Source organism: Scylla paramamosain, chromosome 1, assembly GCF_035594125.1.
Source record: "Scylla paramamosain isolate STU-SP2022 chromosome 1, ASM3559412v1, whole genome shotgun sequence".
Lineage (NCBI taxonomy): Eukaryota > Metazoa > Arthropoda > Malacostraca > Decapoda > Portunidae > Scylla > Scylla paramamosain.
The window spans coordinates 32,330,193-32,347,692 of NC_087151.1; the positions used below are offsets into that span (position 1 = coordinate 32,330,193).

General features: G+C 43.4%; 1 protein-coding gene across 8 annotated transcripts in view; it reads right to left on the reverse strand.

Moving 5' to 3' along the window:
- Positions 1–452: 452 nt before the first annotated feature.
- The window catches only part of LOC135104149 (uncharacterized), a 156,874-nt gene continuing 139,826 nt past the window's right edge, over positions 453–17,500 (reverse strand). For 7 of the 8 annotated variants that reach the window (XM_064011256.1, XM_064011239.1, XM_064011219.1 and 4 more), the window contains 8 exons: positions 7,299–7,425; positions 6,367–7,082; positions 5,849–5,933; positions 4,803–4,937; positions 4,485–4,663; positions 4,206–4,377; positions 3,545–3,756; positions 453–2,986 (listed from right to left, as the gene is read on the reverse strand). In XM_064011256.1, coding sequence (XP_063867326.1) covers positions 2,192–2,986; positions 3,545–3,756; positions 4,206–4,377; positions 4,485–4,663; positions 4,803–4,937; positions 5,849–5,933; positions 6,367–6,576 — 1,788 coding nt within the window. In that variant the 5' untranslated portion in view covers positions 6,577–7,082; positions 7,299–7,425 and the 3' untranslated portion in view covers positions 453–2,191. The remainder of the gene's footprint in view (positions 2,987–3,544; positions 3,757–4,205; positions 4,378–4,484; positions 4,664–4,802; positions 4,938–5,848; positions 5,934–6,366; positions 7,083–7,298; positions 7,426–17,500) is intronic. The other variant, XM_064011275.1, reaches the window with a different exon arrangement.

The window sequence follows — 17,500 nt, forward strand, 5'->3', positions numbered from 1 at the left end:
TCAAATTCTTATCCTCCAGTGGGGCGCTTCCTAAGAGCGTAATGGCCTTCAGCAGGTACGATAGGGTGGTAAGTTAAGTATCTTAACTGAGGCTCCCTTTTGGCCTTTTAATTCACGTTTCCACCTTGAATAAACGATACATGCGATAGACTCGCTCTTCCGGTGTTTGTCTTAGTCCTAACTCCTTCACAACACATTGCTAGCGAATGTGCCTCAAATCGCAAGGCCAGTTGCACACCCCATATGCCTCCCACAGGCCTCACACGCAAATTAAAAGCCAAAATATCTATCTGTTAATGAAATATATAAAATCAAGTGTCATTTCGCTATTTTTTCTCTTACAATGTCCAGAGTGTCCTTCCAAGAGGCAATTCTCTGCTTTTAGGAATCCTAATTTACATAGGTAACAATGATGTATTGCTTCTGAAAGACGGAACAAATAAAAGAAGTACTTGTATTTTATTGCATGTATAGGAGATAAAAAATAACATAATACAAGTTGTTCTTACATACTGATATGTATTTATAACACTGAGTAAGCCTACAGTACAGCAGAGGCAAATAGGGGCCACTGACCACAGAAATTTTTCTCCGCGTGGCTGTTAGCAGGCCTTGGTTGCTCAGTAGGTAGTGCACCAAGTTGTACCAAGCTTCTTGATTATGTAACGAGTTCTATCTTTCGAAAATAATAGGCTTTTTTTTTCTGTACTGATGAATATCATTCGTAGTTTTAAGTCGTTTGCCTAATAATAGTAATGAATATGGTAGCACAGTGAAGCCGATTTCAGTATATACCAGATTCGAAGGTCAGTGTTCCTTCCTCACAAAGATGTAATGGTTAGCCGTGTTTGTGTGGTCATAGCCTGCCATTCTAATACGGTTGAGCGTGCGTCCGTCGTCACGTTGGAGACACCTGCTTGAAATAAGTTGTAACCTGCCAGCCACTTTCTCTTATGAACATATTATGGCATCCTAACATCATGCCGGATACAATCGCAAACTTTCATTCGATGTAAATTAACAGAATGATCCTGTGCGTAGCAGGACATCCCAGAATGCTGTCAGGGTAGTCTTGCAATGGGATCCGCTGTCGTCTTGGGTAAATTCCAAGTACTTTTACATTATAACTAAATATGGAACATTTATGAAAATAAATTATGGCTTTCTGCTGATGAGCATGCTGTACGGCATAACACAAATGCCAAATCATGAAATGCTACAAAATTACAATGAATATAATGAGCTACATACATTCAAAACCTTTTACATCGTTTCTTTACATGTATCAGATTTCACAGGTTCATCACAAAGGGAAAACGCTCTGTAACAGCATGAATGTAATATCCATGTACTGCAGTATATATTTTTGTACATCAAAAGCAAGCACACTATAGTATGAAGGAGGCAGAGACTTTTATTAAGTGGGGATGGTGGCGGGGAAGCAAGTCCATTGTTTGTCTTGACTCTTCAGCTGGTGGGGAAAAAAAAAAAAGCTGTGGGAGACTTATTTGTTTATGAAAAAGAGATTTGGGCAAACGTAACACGACAAAATTCGTGGAAAATAAGAAAGGGTGCTGATTGCCGTGTCCCTAACAATGAGATTTTCTGTTATTTGCCATATAAAGAGAGAAAATTATTGATATTATGTAAATGCTCCACCAATTCTATCTACAGCAGGCCCTGTCAGGGTACTGACTGACTAGATACATCTTGAGTGTTCGATCTCCAGCCACAGTATTGCTTGCCATGACGCGAGCTGCTGGAGAAGTCTTGTTGGTCACCTCTTGTCAGTACATGTTGCAATTCGTAATGATAAACAACACTTTTAAAGAGCCACATCAAAGTGCAAACTACCCACCTCTTGTTTATATAAACTCTCTCGAAATCATGACGAAGTGGCTACAAAACCATCCAGCAGGATTCACCTGACATACACCGATGCTTCTTATATAAATATAGGGTCTCGTGCCACCCACCTCTGCCGCAGATGGAAAAGGGCACGGTGAGGCTGGCACGGTTTATATAAGCATGTTGTCTTAGCCATCTGCTGCGTCTTGGTGGGTGGGTGGAGGTGAGCTTGTCTTGGGGAAGTGGCACAAAGTTAGTTATACGGATTATCTAAATTGATTTTAAAGATTTACGCTAGTATATAAAACATTTCCTCTACTTGTACTGTAATACTGAACAGTTCCTAACACAAGGAGTCATAGTTCTTTCCCGGCTGGGTGTTGACAATGGGATCAAAATCACAATCACCCTTGGGGATTTCAAAGCCTGGAATCTTAACATAATAACCACCAATGTCTTTCTTCAGCAACGTAAAACTCAGGTTAGCATCGTCGCCTCGAAGCTGACGGGCATAATTAGAGCTTTCCCTGTCTCCTATAGACTTTCTCTTCTCGCGTTTATTATATTCTCTGGGTCCTGGTCCACTCTTGTCGCCGATGATGTAATCACATATTTCGGCATAGTGGTCTTCCTCCTCCACGGTTTCGTGCACAGGACTTATATCGTCAGCCACACGTGAGTAATCCAAGTTTTCTATTGACTTGTTGAGTCTGTTGACAGCGTCGGCCTCCTGCCGCCGGTCCCGCATCTTGGAGGGCCGCCCCTTTTGGAAGATGTATGTGTTTTGCTTTGAGAGCTTCCTCGTATCCTGACTTTTCTCACTTAGCTTGTTTGGGCCGTCAAACTTCTCTCTCTCTTGTTGCTTGTCTTTGGGTCTCTCTTTCAATCTGTCTCTGTCGCGCATCTTTTCTTTGCTTCTGTCTCGAAGGAGATTTTCTTTGCTCTTATCTCGAGATCTATCAGCGAGGAAGAAACCTGCCAGACGTTCCATTGATTTATCGCGGCTGCCGTTCAGCTTCCTTCGGCCGTGATCAGTGAGCAGAGCAAAGGTAGCCGTCCGCGGCTGGTCTAGGAGTCTGTCACACACGGACCGACTCATCGATTTAGACCTCTTGGATTCCGTGACATGGTGGGTCACCTGCATACATGAGAAAACAGTGTAATAATAATAACAATATGGTTTACATTACAAAAGTAATAAAAATTATATATATATATATATATATATATATATATATATATATATATATATATATATATATATATATATATATATATATATATATATATATATATATATATATATATATATATATATATATATATATATATATATATATATATATATATATATATATATATATATATATATATATATATATATATATATATATATATATATATATATATATATATATATATATATATATATATATATATATATATATATATATATATATATATATATATATATATATATGCAAAAAAATATGTTATTGTTGTATACAAAATTAAGGTAACATCAGTACTTTAAGTAAAAGCTGAAAACAACACTCTCTCTCTCTCTCTCTCTCTCTCTCTCTCTCTCTCTCTCTCTCTCTCTCTCTCTCTCTCTCTCTCTCTCTCTCTCTCTCTCTCTCTCTCTCTCTCTGTCGCCCATATGAAAAAAAAAAAAGTAAAGGAAGGAGGTGCTCACCTTGATCTGGCGGCGCCAAGCCTCGGCTTCATCCTCACAGTACGACACAGTCTTCAGGAAGATTGGTGTCTTGGGGAACATCGGGTCCTTGACTGGTGTCAGTGCAAAGTTTGAGGAAACGTCGATTTCAAAGAGAGTTGCCTGAGCCTCGTTGGTCATGGTGCAGGCCAGGATGACTGCCTCTTTCTGGGCCTGCTCAAGGCGTAGCACACCTGCAGACAACAAAGTACACTTGTGAGACTCGTCTGAAGAGTGGCAGGTGCCGAGATGTAAAGTGTTACCATGCCATCAACTAACATGGATGGAAAGTGCCTTTCATATCCACCATGAGTCTCTCTCTCTCTCTCTCTCTCTCTCTCTCTCTCTCTCTCTCTCTCTCTCTCTCTCTCTCTCTCTCTCTCTCTCTCTCTCTCTCTCTCTCTCCCTCTGTATATATATATATATATATATATATATATATATATATATATATATATATATATATATATATATATATATATATATATATATATATATATATATATACTCGTATATATATATATATATATATATATATATATATACACACACACAGACACACACACACACACACACACACACATACTTACATTGTTTAAACAAATAGTGGTGGAGCTATTATGACATGGATGGGGCCACTCACCAGTAAAGTTGCATGGGACGCGAGGCATGTAGCCACACACCAACCGCACAGTGAGGGGCAGGCGATGGTTCTTCAGGATGTGTGCCATCAGGTACACGTGGTTGGGGCTTTTGCTCGTCTTGTGTGCTGTTGTATAGAAGCGGCCTGTCGCTGAGAAGGGCAGAAATACCACCTGCAAAATAAAAGTTGAAGTCAGTGTCAGATTGTCTCTATGGTCATTGCGCACTGTAACGTTTAATGCGCTTTGCCCAATGAACATGACTGCCAGAATGCACTCACCTCATTTCTGTAGTTGAGGCACTGCGCATACTTGTCGCAGGTGAAGACAGACGAGGATATGTCACGGCCTCTGCCGCCGCTGTTTGTGCGGCGAGCGTTGAGGTCCTCGAAAATGCCAAGCAGCTTGAGCACGTGGCCGCTCTGAACCACTGTCTTCTGGTATGTCATTCGACCAGTGTCTGTAGTGAAAAAGGACCAGGCTTTTACTGTTATTGCTTTGTGTGTGTGTGTGTGTGTGTGTGTGTGTGTGTGTGTGTGTGTCCCAGTGCCTGATTGCAGCATGAGGTATAAGGGATAGGTACAAGGGTCGTTGCCTACCGTCATGCAGGTTGGTGTAGGCCGGCACATCATAGCGCGTGAGGAAAAAAGTCACTTTACTGGAGGCGACTTGTTCCACAGTAGAAAAGAAAGGAGCCGTGTGTCCGTCACTCGTCACAATGGCGAACCAGCCTGCTGGCGAGGGGACAACGTTACCTGACTGTGCCTTCACCTCTGGCGACACTTGCCACAACCTACCCTCCATACACTTACTAATTACGATACATGAGAGAGAGAGAGAGAGAGAGAGAGAGAGAGAGAGAGAGAGAGAGAGAGAGAGAGAGAGAGAGAGAGAGAGAGAGAGAGAGAGAGAATTGTGGGGAGAAATGGTTATATGCCTTTTTTATTATTTATCTAATCATTTATTTATTTCTGTTCCTATACAAATATCAAATACTGACTGTCTGCTTCTGTTATAGGCTCGTAAATATATTTGTTTTATATTAGACTATTAATAATGACGATAATTATGATGATGATGATGACGATGGTGATTGATGATGATAATGATAATAATGATAATAACAATAATAATAATAATAATAATAATAATAATAATGATAATAATAATAATAATAATAATAATAATGATAATAATAATAATAATAATAATAATAATAACAATAACAATAATAATAATAATAAATAATAATAATAAAATAATAATAATAATAATAATAATAATAATAATAATAATAATAATAATAATAATAATAATAATAATACCTTGTTCTTGATATCATTATTATTATCATTATTATTATTACTATTATTATTATTATTATTATTATTATTATTATTATTATTATTATTATTATCATATATACTATTAATCTCATTACATTATTCACTTCTGTGTTCCGGAAAAGCGTAGATTTTAAGTTACTTTTCAACATTACCTTTTCAGTGAAGCGACACTGCTTGCTGATCTTTGAATATGCAACATCAAGGACCGAGAGGTTGTGGTCTTGATTACTCACATACATCTCAGAGTAGCAAAGCATCACCAATTGACCACTGAAGCCTTGTTCTGTGAAGCAACTAACCTGTATAGGAGTCCGGGATGACGACGGAGGGACCTATGGGTGTCATGCCGCCATCCTTGCCCGGTCGCAGGGACACGCCTCGCACCTGTGGGTCGCAGGTTATACCTCACATACTGCCTTATAAGACAGAGGCCTACGTCCAGGGTGTGTAAAAAAAAAAAAAAAAAAAAAAAAAAATTCACGTGTAAGTCTTCTCGCGTCTCGTGGGGACTTTTGTTGTAGTTGTTCCTGGCGAGCGTGTGACATACGTGTGCCTCCTCCTCATAATATACAGATTGTGTTTAACGTGGTTTAGTTTTCTGTGAACAGCACAGTTTGTAAGTTTGTTTGAAGGCACTCACATGCAGGGCTGCTATCTACCAGTGCCATAGTATATTCTAAAATGAAAGGCTGTCTTGTGGTTTACAAGAAAATGAGATTTGTGGTCGAAACTTGAAACATACAAAAATATGAGGTTGAATGTTATTATTACATTATGCAAAATGTAAAAGGACACTTGATAGCAGAGAAGCACTGACCTTTGTCGAAGTGTAGCTGGAGTAGAGCAAGAGTGGTCGAGAAAGGTCCAGCCCAGACGGTGCTGTAGGAGTGTGGAGGTGTGCCGCGACAGGGAGCTTGTGGCGCCGCAACAAACTCTTGGGGGTCAAGGTGCCGCCAGGGCCAACTGGGTGCAGCCATGGCCCTGCCGAGCGACATCCAGAAGATCCCGATGAATGAGACGTTGACATTTTGATGGATTTTAGTTAGTTCGTCACCAGTAAACCGGTGGGCCTTCGAGAGGACCGCGCTGCGCCATCTTCCGGGAATCAGGTGAGCTGAGTAAAGGGTTGAATGGGTGAAACAGAACGATGTCACTTCCCGGGATTAATTTCCACAGTATCACCCAGGATAGCGTTGTGACACTTCAACTACCGTTGATACCTCCTGTCACCTCTGTCTATGCGGCTGCTTTGTTTTTACAGACCACCATCAACAGCAGCCTTCACTTCATGGTTTTTCTCCACAGCAACGTAGAGTGTGTGGTGTTTCCACCGGACCAAGCAAGGGATGATAGTATCTCCGGCCGGTGACACGCGGCTACCAACTTTCCTTACAACAGTTGCTGCCTCTATGATATTTGCGTCCAAAATGAATAGCTATAACTCCTTTACCTGGCAACGACAGGTCTTCCCAAGGTTCATAGGCGTGGTATTGCGAGGGCACAATTTTTTTTTCCCTGCCAGCTAATGTTGACCTGGGGAAGAAAAATAAAATCTGTGGTCTACTTAATCTTAAGGGATAAGTCTCTTATCTGCCATCATAATTAAATCCTCACAAATTCACTTCAGAAAAAAAAAAACAATCGAAACGTGAAGCAGTGACAGTCAATCAGGATGTAAAAATTCACATAAGAGAGTGAGGGTTTCAGGCTCAGGTAGGCAAGACATACGTTCCGATTTCGTTTTCTTACCTTTTTCTGATATCTAGCGCATGGTATGGGGCTGCAAACGTCCCGGGCCTCACGATAACGAAAACTGGTGTTCAAGAGAAGAGCGAGCGCTGAGTTGAGATGAGCGATACGCCTGGAAGCTGGACGTCTGAAATTGAAACATATTTTGTAAGCGAACACACACACACACACACACACACACACACACACACACACACACACATATATATATATATATATATATATATATATATATATATATATATATATATATATATATATATATATATATATATATATATATATATATATATATATATATATATATATATATATATATATATATATATATATATATATATATATATATATATATATATATATATATATATATATATATATATATATATATATATATATATATATATATATATAATAGTCTCAGCTTACTGCATAATGAGTGAGCATTCTTTCCCTGATAGCATGTACAAATTTCCGCCTTTTTTTTTACTTGGCCTCTATATTACACTCACGGATGGTCGAGGCAGAGTATGTGAACGGCTCAGTTCTCATGGGGCAGACCACACTGGAGTTGGTATCAAGATCTTGCTAGAACATAAAGAACATCGATGCCTCTTCCTCCCCTCCGAAACACACACACACACCCGGAGACCATATTTTTTATTTTACTATCTTTTTAAGCTTCTGTTTGTTATTGAATTTGTATGTTCAGCGGAGTTGTGTCATTATTCTCTCTCTCTCTCTCTCTCTCTCTCTCTCTCTCTCTCTCTCTCTCTCTCTCTCTCTCTCTCTCTCTGTTGTAATCCTCCTCCTCCTCCTCCTCTTTTCCCCTTCTCCTCCTCCTCCTCCTCTCTCTTTTCCCCTCCTCCTTCTCCTCCTCCTCCTCCTCCTCCTCCTCCTCCTCCTTCTCCTCCTCCTCCTCCTCCTCCTCCTTCTCCTGCTCCTCCGGCTCCTGCTCCTCCTCTCCATCCCTACTACCTCGTGACTCCTGCTATTACTCTCTGCAAATAAGTTGTGTTTTACCTTTTTGTTTCTTGCTCACTCATTATTTTCTTACTTTTTATGCACTCAGTCTATTTTTTTCCTACGTGCCAGGCTCCATTTTCTCTAATTTCCTCTCTTTCCTTTTTTTTTTTTTTTTGCCACCGCACCTTAATCTGATCCACGGGTTTTAAGATTGTATTTTTTTTGTTTAACTTTATTTTTTCATTCCTGCATTCAGTTTGTGTTCATCTTTTATGCTTTTATTCCTTGTTTTCTCTCTCTCTCTCTCTCTCTCTCTCTCTCTCTCTCTCTCTCTCTCTCTCTCTCTCTCTCTCTCTCTCTCTCTCTCTCTCTCTCTCTCTCTCTCTCCTTTTGTTTTCAATTAGAATCTGTTTTTTTTTTTCCTGAAGTGAATGTGAGCGGGTTCTTTATTTATTTTACTTATTGGTGGTGGTGGTGGTGGTGGTGGTGGTGGTGGTGATTCCATTGTTGCCTTTACGTTTTCAGGTCTCTCTCTCTCTCTCTCTCTCTCTCTCTCTCTCTCTCTCTCTCTCTCTCTCTCTCTCTCTCTCTCTCTCTCTCTCTCTCTCTCAAGCCTCGTCAGTACAATATGTCACCCTCTTTGAGCACATACCTTATAAACTTCTCTTCTTTACTATTCCTTCGGTTTCTCTCCCGTCCCCTCGTCCTCCTCCTGCTCCCCCTAAACTAAGAAGGGACAGAGGGGCGGCAGGTGCTCAGCCTTACCGACCTTGAACCTGGGCGCCGCACCACTGCCCACCCATCCCCATCACCACCACGCACCACCACGAGACCTGGGGCGGGCGGGCAGGCGGCCGGGGAGGCGGGTAGGTGCGGCCAAACACTGCTTACATGTAACGTCATAGTTTGGCAATAACGCCTTATTTGCAACCCACGGCAGTACCGGCTTCCTTTCTGACGGTGTTAAGGGTGAAGAGGAACTGAAGTCGTTTCTCATGATTTTTTTCACTTAATGACTGAAGAGAGAGAGAGAGAGAGAGAGAGAGAGAGAGAGAGAGAGAGAGAGAGAGAGAGAGAGAGAGAGATCGTGGTTTAATACTGCCGGATTCCTTGCAACTATTAAGCGCATACCTCGTACAGTTGTGGTTACAAGTTAGCAAACCTTCTGCACTCCCTTCCATTGCATTTAGCGTCTTTCCTCAGTCTTCAGTCCTCTAATCTGCTGACAGAATCCCAAAGAATCTGAACCTGGCATGTTTTCACAGTCAGAGGGATTGAAGGGGAGAGAAAAAATAATTAAAAGCAAACCACTGCGAAAAAGTGTAGAAGGTTACAAGACTTTGACCATGAATGCACATGAACACGCACGCACGCACCAAAAGCACTCTGCAATTTTTTTTCGGATCGTTATCTGGAAATCGCAGCACAAGTTTGGTAGTCGTATTGCCTTCATAACGCTTGCAAAAATCAAAAGTTACTCGAGAAGGTTAACAGTGTTTAAAAAAAATAATAGGTGTATCGTCCACACTTAATAATGCCTCGAAGTATATTAATAAAACTAGACCGGCTTTTTTTTTCCCTCCCCAGAAGAACCGCCACCACTTCAGGGGAGACTAATAGAAGACTGCAACAACGTCAGAGGAATTAGAACACCTGTAATCTGTACGATATTTATGGCTGACTGCTTAGGCAAGGAAGCTAACAGGTGGAAGCTTAAACTTAGGTAGGCAGCTGGGAAGGTATAATTGGATTTTACTCACAATTAATCCATCAACACCTTTGCTTGCGGGTGGGAATAAGTTTGCGTGTGGGTGCAGCTATGCAAGGATGTAGATAGTTAGGCACGCGTTCAAAAAAGTAATAATGATACACGACGGAACGAAGAGAGGAAGAAAGACAGAAGAACAAGTGAAAGGAAGGAAGAAAGGACGAGTTGAGGGATGAAGTGATGGAAGAAAGGGCGGAAGGAAGAAGGGGACGAAGGAAAGAATGACGGAAGGGAGAAAGGATGGGAGGAAGAACGGAAGGAAGAAAAGGGGAGGGAGAAATAACGGAAGAGAGGAAGGAGAGAAGATAAACTACATGAAGAAAGGACGGAAGGAAGTAAGAGAGGAAAGAAAGACAGAAGAAGAGGGGAAGAGAAAGGAGGGAGGAAAGAAAAGAGAGAACCCACTAAGAGTCAAGAGAGGAGAGAGAAGAGGGAAGAGAGACGAGAGGGAGAGGAGAGAGAAGAGAGAGGAGAAAGGAGGAAAAGGAGAGAGAGAGAGAGAGAGAGAGAGAGAGAGAGAGAGAGAGAGAGAGAGAGAGAGAGAGAGAGAGAGAGAGAGAGAGAGAGAGAGAGGAGAGGGAGTGGAACAGGTGTATAGCGTGACAGGTGTGCCGGCCCACACTTCCCAAACCATCCAGCAGCAGCAGCACTCAGGTGAGCTTCCGGCGGGAGGCTTCCGGTGTTGCTGAAGCCCCAAGGGAGAGCAGGACGTCACGCTACGGTCTGCCAAGCCCCTCTCCTCCCGCCCCACCCCGTTCGTCTCCACGCAACGCTTTTTTCGCTTTCAGAAACGTTTTGCTCTCTTAACACGACTATTTTCAAAGGCCACATAGATGATTATCCGGGTTCTCAAAAGTGTTTCTCTTGTTAATAATGTAGAAATCGTGTTAATCTGTCTCAATAACCATAAAATACTCTCTTAAAAACCCGTATCACTTCATCTAGAGCCTTTTGAATGCAGTGGACGTGCGGCGCAGTGTTTCAAAATATGGTTTACGTCTCGAATCATCACTCCTCTTCTGTTTATCTCTATTCTGCGTTTGCTTCTGCCTATCCCTCCTCCTCCTCTTCCTTATCCTTGTCCTTGTCCTTGTTCTTCTCCTTCTCCTCCTCCTCCTCCTCTTCTTCCTCCTCTTCGTCTTCACACGTCAGGATTACAAGGACAAGGCGCTCAGTACCAAGTGACGAAGCAAGCGACGAATGTATACAAGGAGGATAAAGTCCCAGCCAGCCTAACAACATGATCTCTCTCTCTCTCTCTCTCTCTCTCTCTCACCAGCAAATGAAGGAAAATGAAAAAAAAAATAGAGCGAATGGAGTAAAGAAGTAAAGAGGAGGAGGAGGAGGAGGAGGAGAAAAAGAAGAAGAAGAAGAAGAAGAAGAAGAAGAAGAAGAAGAAGAAAAAGAAGAAGAAGAAGAAGAAGAAAAAAGAAGAAGAAGAGTAGGATAAGGAGAAGTAAATTACAAAGCTGCACGGCCAATTGATAATCCTGAGCGTAATGAGTGTGTGATTATTGTGATGTACATAATTACCGACCTGGAATACCTGGGCTTGGCAGTGCTGCATTAGCGCCAGGTGTAGTGAGTGATAATTAGAGCCTTTTTGTGTATCTATAAAGTGAACGAAGAGAGAGAGAGAGAGAGAGAGAGAGAGAGAGAGAGAGAGAGAGAGAGAGAGAGAGAGAGAGAGAGAGAGAGAGAGAGAGAGAGAGAGAGAGAGAGACAGACAGACAGACAGACACAGACAAATAGACAAACAAACTGACAGAGGAGCAAACATAGAAACAGATAGACAGACAGACAGAAAGACAGATAGATAGATAGATAAATAGATAGATAGATAGACAGGCAAACAGACAGACAGACAGACAGACAGACAGACAGACAGAAAAACGGACAGACAAACATACAAACGAACAGGCATATAAACAATGAGACAGACAAACATAAAGATAGACAAACATACATACATACAGAGAGAGCGACAGACAGATACGAGTATACTGACACCGCCCTGCTCCCCACCTCCCCATCTCCTCACCACACACACACACACACACACACACACACACACACACACCAGCACCTTCATACAGCTCACAACAAGCCTGAGCGACGTGTGAGCTGTAGCAAGAACAGGTAATATATGGGATGCGCTGAAGGAAGGAACCAAGTCATCATTAATTCCCCGCCTGACTGATTATGCTCCCCGAGACACAGAAGGAAGGAGCGGCCGATGGAAATGACAGGGAGGAAAGCAATCACACTTTTATGTATTGCAGCCTTGAGAGAGAGAGAGAGAGAGAGAGAGAGAGAGAGAGAGAGAGAGAGAGAGAGAGAGAGCAGTATTACTCAATACAGGAAAGACAACCAAGCCTGCGCAATAGCGATCGAATTAAAAGAGAAAGAGTATAAAATAAATAAAAAAAGAAGGAAAGAACGTGCGGATTTGAGGTTATTGTGGCTGCAGACAATAGCGAGGGGGCAAGGCGTCAACATGGACAATGGCGGCACCGGAGTGGCTGCGCGCCGGTCACCTGTCAACCTTAACGAGACTCAGCTCCACCTCACGCACTGCCCCTTCACTGGTCTCCCCTCCCCCTCCTCTCCTTCCCGCGGCTACGAGTGGTCTGGGGTAGGGCTGAGGCACCTATCACACGAGTACTGAGCTGGCGAGTGAGGAAAGGTAGTTAGATAATCCTTTCCTTTTGCATGTTGGTGGTGGTGGTGACGTGTGGCGCAGAGGTGAGTTGACTTGAGCCTAAGTGATGTGAAGGGAGGCAAACAGCGCCACTCTTCTTGCTGCGGTTTCCAAGATGAAGGTGATGGAGGAAGGAGAGTTTGTGTGGACACGTCAAGGCCACAGGTAATAAACGAAGAGGTGATTTGCTTTAACGCTGAACACCGTGCTTGCTGCTGCTCTTTTGCCTCGGGGCTGCTGATCCTAAGTGGACTATATTATACTCAAAAACCTCGCCACAGGGTTATATATTGTTGATAAGAAAATATAAATCCCTTCCAATGAGAGATAGAGACAGGAAAAAAGGGCTAGTTTCTTTTCTTTACACGGTCTAGTTGGGTTGTGGACTTGCACGCCACACCTCACCGCCGATCGGTCCCGAACCAACAAACGAGAAGCTTGTATGAGAAGATTGCGTCATCTCTCCAGCTGTCCTTGACTATTGTTGGCCGACCACTGCTATTGTTATTCTTTGTCGGCCGCTTTCAGGTTGGTGAGCTCCGTGTCTGCAGTCATTTTCGTGCTTCTTTTTATTATGCTCTCTTTCTTCCCACGTATTGCAAGCGATATCGCAGACGCGGCACCGGGTAGTATTATAATTTCAGAGGTGCAGGATGGTGACTTACTGAGGGGCACGCAAGTATACGCAGCGAACTCGAGAGGCATCATATGACAGCCGCGCTTCGCCTGCGTCTCACGGCCGACCAGTCCAGACGAAGAGTGAGGATGTGGTAAGAAGAGGAAGATGGGAGGCTTACATCAGCAGCGCTTAAGTTACTCCATACGCTTGGTAACAACGAAGGACACAACTTCTAAGGATACTATTTCTGCTCTCGGCGGCCTTGTACAGCACCACCTGAGAGGGACGGCAGGTCATGTGGTAGGTTCCCGTCACGCTCGTTCACAGTGGCTCTGTTTGCTTCTGCGTGGGTCAGTGACTCCCGCGGCGGCTCTTGACTTAGCAGGAATGTGACCGACGAGCCCTATTTGTGCGGTGCGTGGCGAGGTAAAAGGGAGTGTTGCCTCCTGCCTTTGGGGGCGCGAGGGTCAGTACAGCCCGGCAGCACCACGCAGCCGCCCCTAAACCCCTCCACATCTCCACCACCACCACCACCACCACCACGCTGACCGCCGCCACGCCCAGTATACGGGAGAACAATGGTAGTGAGGAAAGAGTGAATCTGATGGCGCTGCATTGGCTGCGCAAAGTGACACGTGGCCTCGGGATGGATATATACTCGTACACACACACACACACACACACACCACACGCGCGCACAAAAAAGGAAAAAAAAAAAGAAAAAAAGACAATAAAAATAGTGAATAAATAAATAAATAAATAAATAAATAAATAAATTAATTAATTAATTAATTAACATACAAAATAAAAGGGTAACGAGACAGCTTTTTGTTCTAACTAAAAAAGAGAATAAGTTATTTTGAACACCCGTGAATAGCAATCTCAATCTCAATCTTTCTCTCTCTCTCTCTCTCTGATCATTTATCGCTGCACATAATGGTAATCGCGAGAGAGAGAGAGAGAGAGAGAGAGAGAGAGAGAGAGAGAGAGAGAGAGAGAGAGAGAGAGAGAGAGAGAGAGAGAGAGAGAGAGAGAGAAGAAAAAAAGTGGGAAGAATGCAGCTGAACGACGTTGGGCCACACTTGTCCCCGCGGGGAGCCATGCAGACAGGCAGGCCGACAACACCATTCCTGTGCTACTTGCCCTAAAATAATCTCCTTCACAGCCACCTAATCACCCCCGCCTCACCAACACCACCACCAATCCGAGCAACGACCTGTCCTCACCTCTACCTTGCCCCGCCTCTTATCCTCGAGTATTATCTCTCCCTGGACCCGGAGCCACTCAGCGGGACCCCGACGCTCGCCTTGGAAGACGCCGCTAAGAGTCCTGGAATCTGCCCCATGCCCTCGTTCTTCTTGACGTCACCTTGGGAAGCGGAGCGAAGGTGACCTAACGCACCGATGTGGAGTGTCTGAAGGAGGCACGTGCTGGTGGTGTGGTGATGTGGTGTAGTGAGGGGGTGTTAGTGCAGTCATGGTCAAAGTCTGTACTTATTTCCATAGTGTTTAGCTGTTGTTCTCATTCTCAAACCTTCTGACAGCGTAAAAATCAGGTTCCAATTCTTCTTGTTAGAAGAGTAGAAGACTCAGGACTGAAGGAAGATGCTAAGTACAATGCAAGTGAGTAAGTACAGAAGGTTACTTGACTTGAGGACACGGCTGTACAAGTTGCAGTCTTTGGGATGGAACAGGAGGGGAGGTGTGGGAGCGGCAGGCAGATGACACAGAATGGTAACTTTTTTTTTTTATGATCCTCGTTCCTGTTCTCCTCCTCCTCCTCCTCCTGCCTCTCTCTTTCCTCTACTTGTGTTGCATTCAGGTTAAGTCGCAATTAAAGGGAGCGAGTGATATGCTGGAATTTTAACTTGTTAGACGGCACGTGAAAAAAACGAGAGAGAGAGAGAGAGAGAGAGAGAGAGAGAGAGAGAGAGAGAGAGAGAGAGAGAGAGAGAGAGAGAGAGAGAGAGAGAGAGAGGACAGCCAAGTATAAACAATGAATTTGGTATTGAAGGAGTAGTAAACTTGTAATCACTTCCACCACCACCACCACTGCTACTACTACTACTACTACTACTACTACTAATGATGAAAATTATACTATTGCCAACCGATGATAACGACAATATTGTATCCTACCTACTCTCTCCCCTTCCCCAAACCTTCCTTCTTTCCTTCCTTCCTTCCTTCCTTCCTCTCACTTCTCTTGCTCTCTTGGTGGAAAACAACATGTGCATTTATGTTAATACATTTTCTGGGGAACTTTACCTATATATTTCTGACGATTTCCAAGAGTCTACCTGAATATTATGTCAGGGGAGCGGGAGGGTCAGGGGTCAGGGGATAGCACTGGAGGGGGAGAGGGGAGTGGGGTACGCGGCAAGAGGTCAAGGAGAATCAGTAAGGCTTGGGTCATGACAGGCTCAACCCACACGTTTATAGAGTATTTTTTTCTCTCTGTCTTGTTATCTGCCAGTCTGTTTCTGTTTCTCTTTCTCTGCTTGTCTGTTTTTCTTTTTTTCTGTCTATTTGTCTGTTTGTCTCTGTCTGTGTGTGTACCTATCTATTTGTTTGTGTGTCTGTATCTCTTTCTATTTGTGTGTGTGTCTGCCTGTGTGCCTGCCTTTCTCTCTCTCTCTCTCTCTCTCTCTCTCTCTCTCTCTCTCTCTCTCTCTCTCTCTCTCTCTCTTCCCAACGGTCTAAACGCATAACACATCTGCACTCTTCATTCCATTCACTCCCCCGTCAGCAGGTAGCGGTAGGACGAGCCCAGGTCCCCGGCCAGCCCCTGACGCAGCACTGTCCGCGTGTGTCTGGTTCCCACCGCAACATCTCGCCGGGGAAGTATTAGATAATATCGTCACTACTCAGGTGACTCGCAAACATTTCCGACTCTAGATATCCGAGGTGGAGGAAGAGGAGGAGGAGGAGGAGGAGGAGGAGGAGAAGGAAGAGAGACAAGGAGGAGGCGGAGTGTTAAGCTGTAAGATCCGCTGTGATGTTGCGAGGGAAGGACGCTGTGCTGGGGTGCTGGCGGCCGTTATTTCGAGGGTCACGGTTCAAGTACTGCATGGTGATTTACAGCATACTCCCGTGACACTGCATTAACGGGGAAAAGGTGTCGATGTGAGTTGCCGTTTCTTTTATTCCATGTTACTTTTACCATATCAATCTTCCTTCCCTCCTCCGTCCTTCCCCGTCCCCCTTCCTCGCTGATTTCGCACTCGCCTCTCACCTGTCGTCCATCCAAGTCATTTATAAGGTGAGCGTGAGGTCCTGACTCCCGCATGTTGGTCAGGAAAAGAGGAGGAAGGATTGGAATGAAGATGCATGAAGAAGAGAGTATATAATATGAGGGGGGGATGGATGGGGAAAGCAGGAAGGAGGGAGGGGGTAGGGAGGTTGAAAGGAAAGCTTACAGACAAGGCAAGAGGGGTCAAGAGAAGGGAAACTGCAAGGAGAGGACGTAAGGTGATGCAAGAAAACAAAAGAGTGTGATAAGAAAATTCGAAGACAACAACGTGAAAAAAAGGAGTGGGATGTGGTAATGGAAGGTAAGAAAGAGGATGAGAGAATTGATAAAGATGGTGAAACGGACGCAGAAAGCAATAATAGTAGTAATATAAAGAAATTATCACTGTTATCAAAGCTTATCACGACAAAAGTTTGCTAATACGGTATATTACGTCTTAAGAAATAAAGACGGTGGTGATGACGACGACAATGGTAGTGATGAAAAGCATGATAATAGTAGCACCACCACCACCACCAACAACAACACCAACAACAACAACAACAACAACAACACCAACAACGACAACAATAACAAGAACAACTACTGCAACTACCAACATCAGTAAGAACGATATAGAAAACAATGCCTGTTAAGAAGTTGTTACCTTGATCGAAATATAGATTAAAAAGGAAGAAAAAAAGAAAAGAGACGCAAACAAAAGACGAAAAGAAAAGAAGAACGGAGTGACGCTGAGGAAAAAAAAATACATATATAAAAGAGACAAGGAATGAAGTACCAGAGAGAGAGAGAGAGAGAGAGAGAGAGAGAGAGAGAGAGAGAGAGAGAGAGAGAGAGAGAGAGAGAGAGAGAGAGAGAGAGAGAGAGAATCAGGCAGGTGAGAACACTGAGAGACG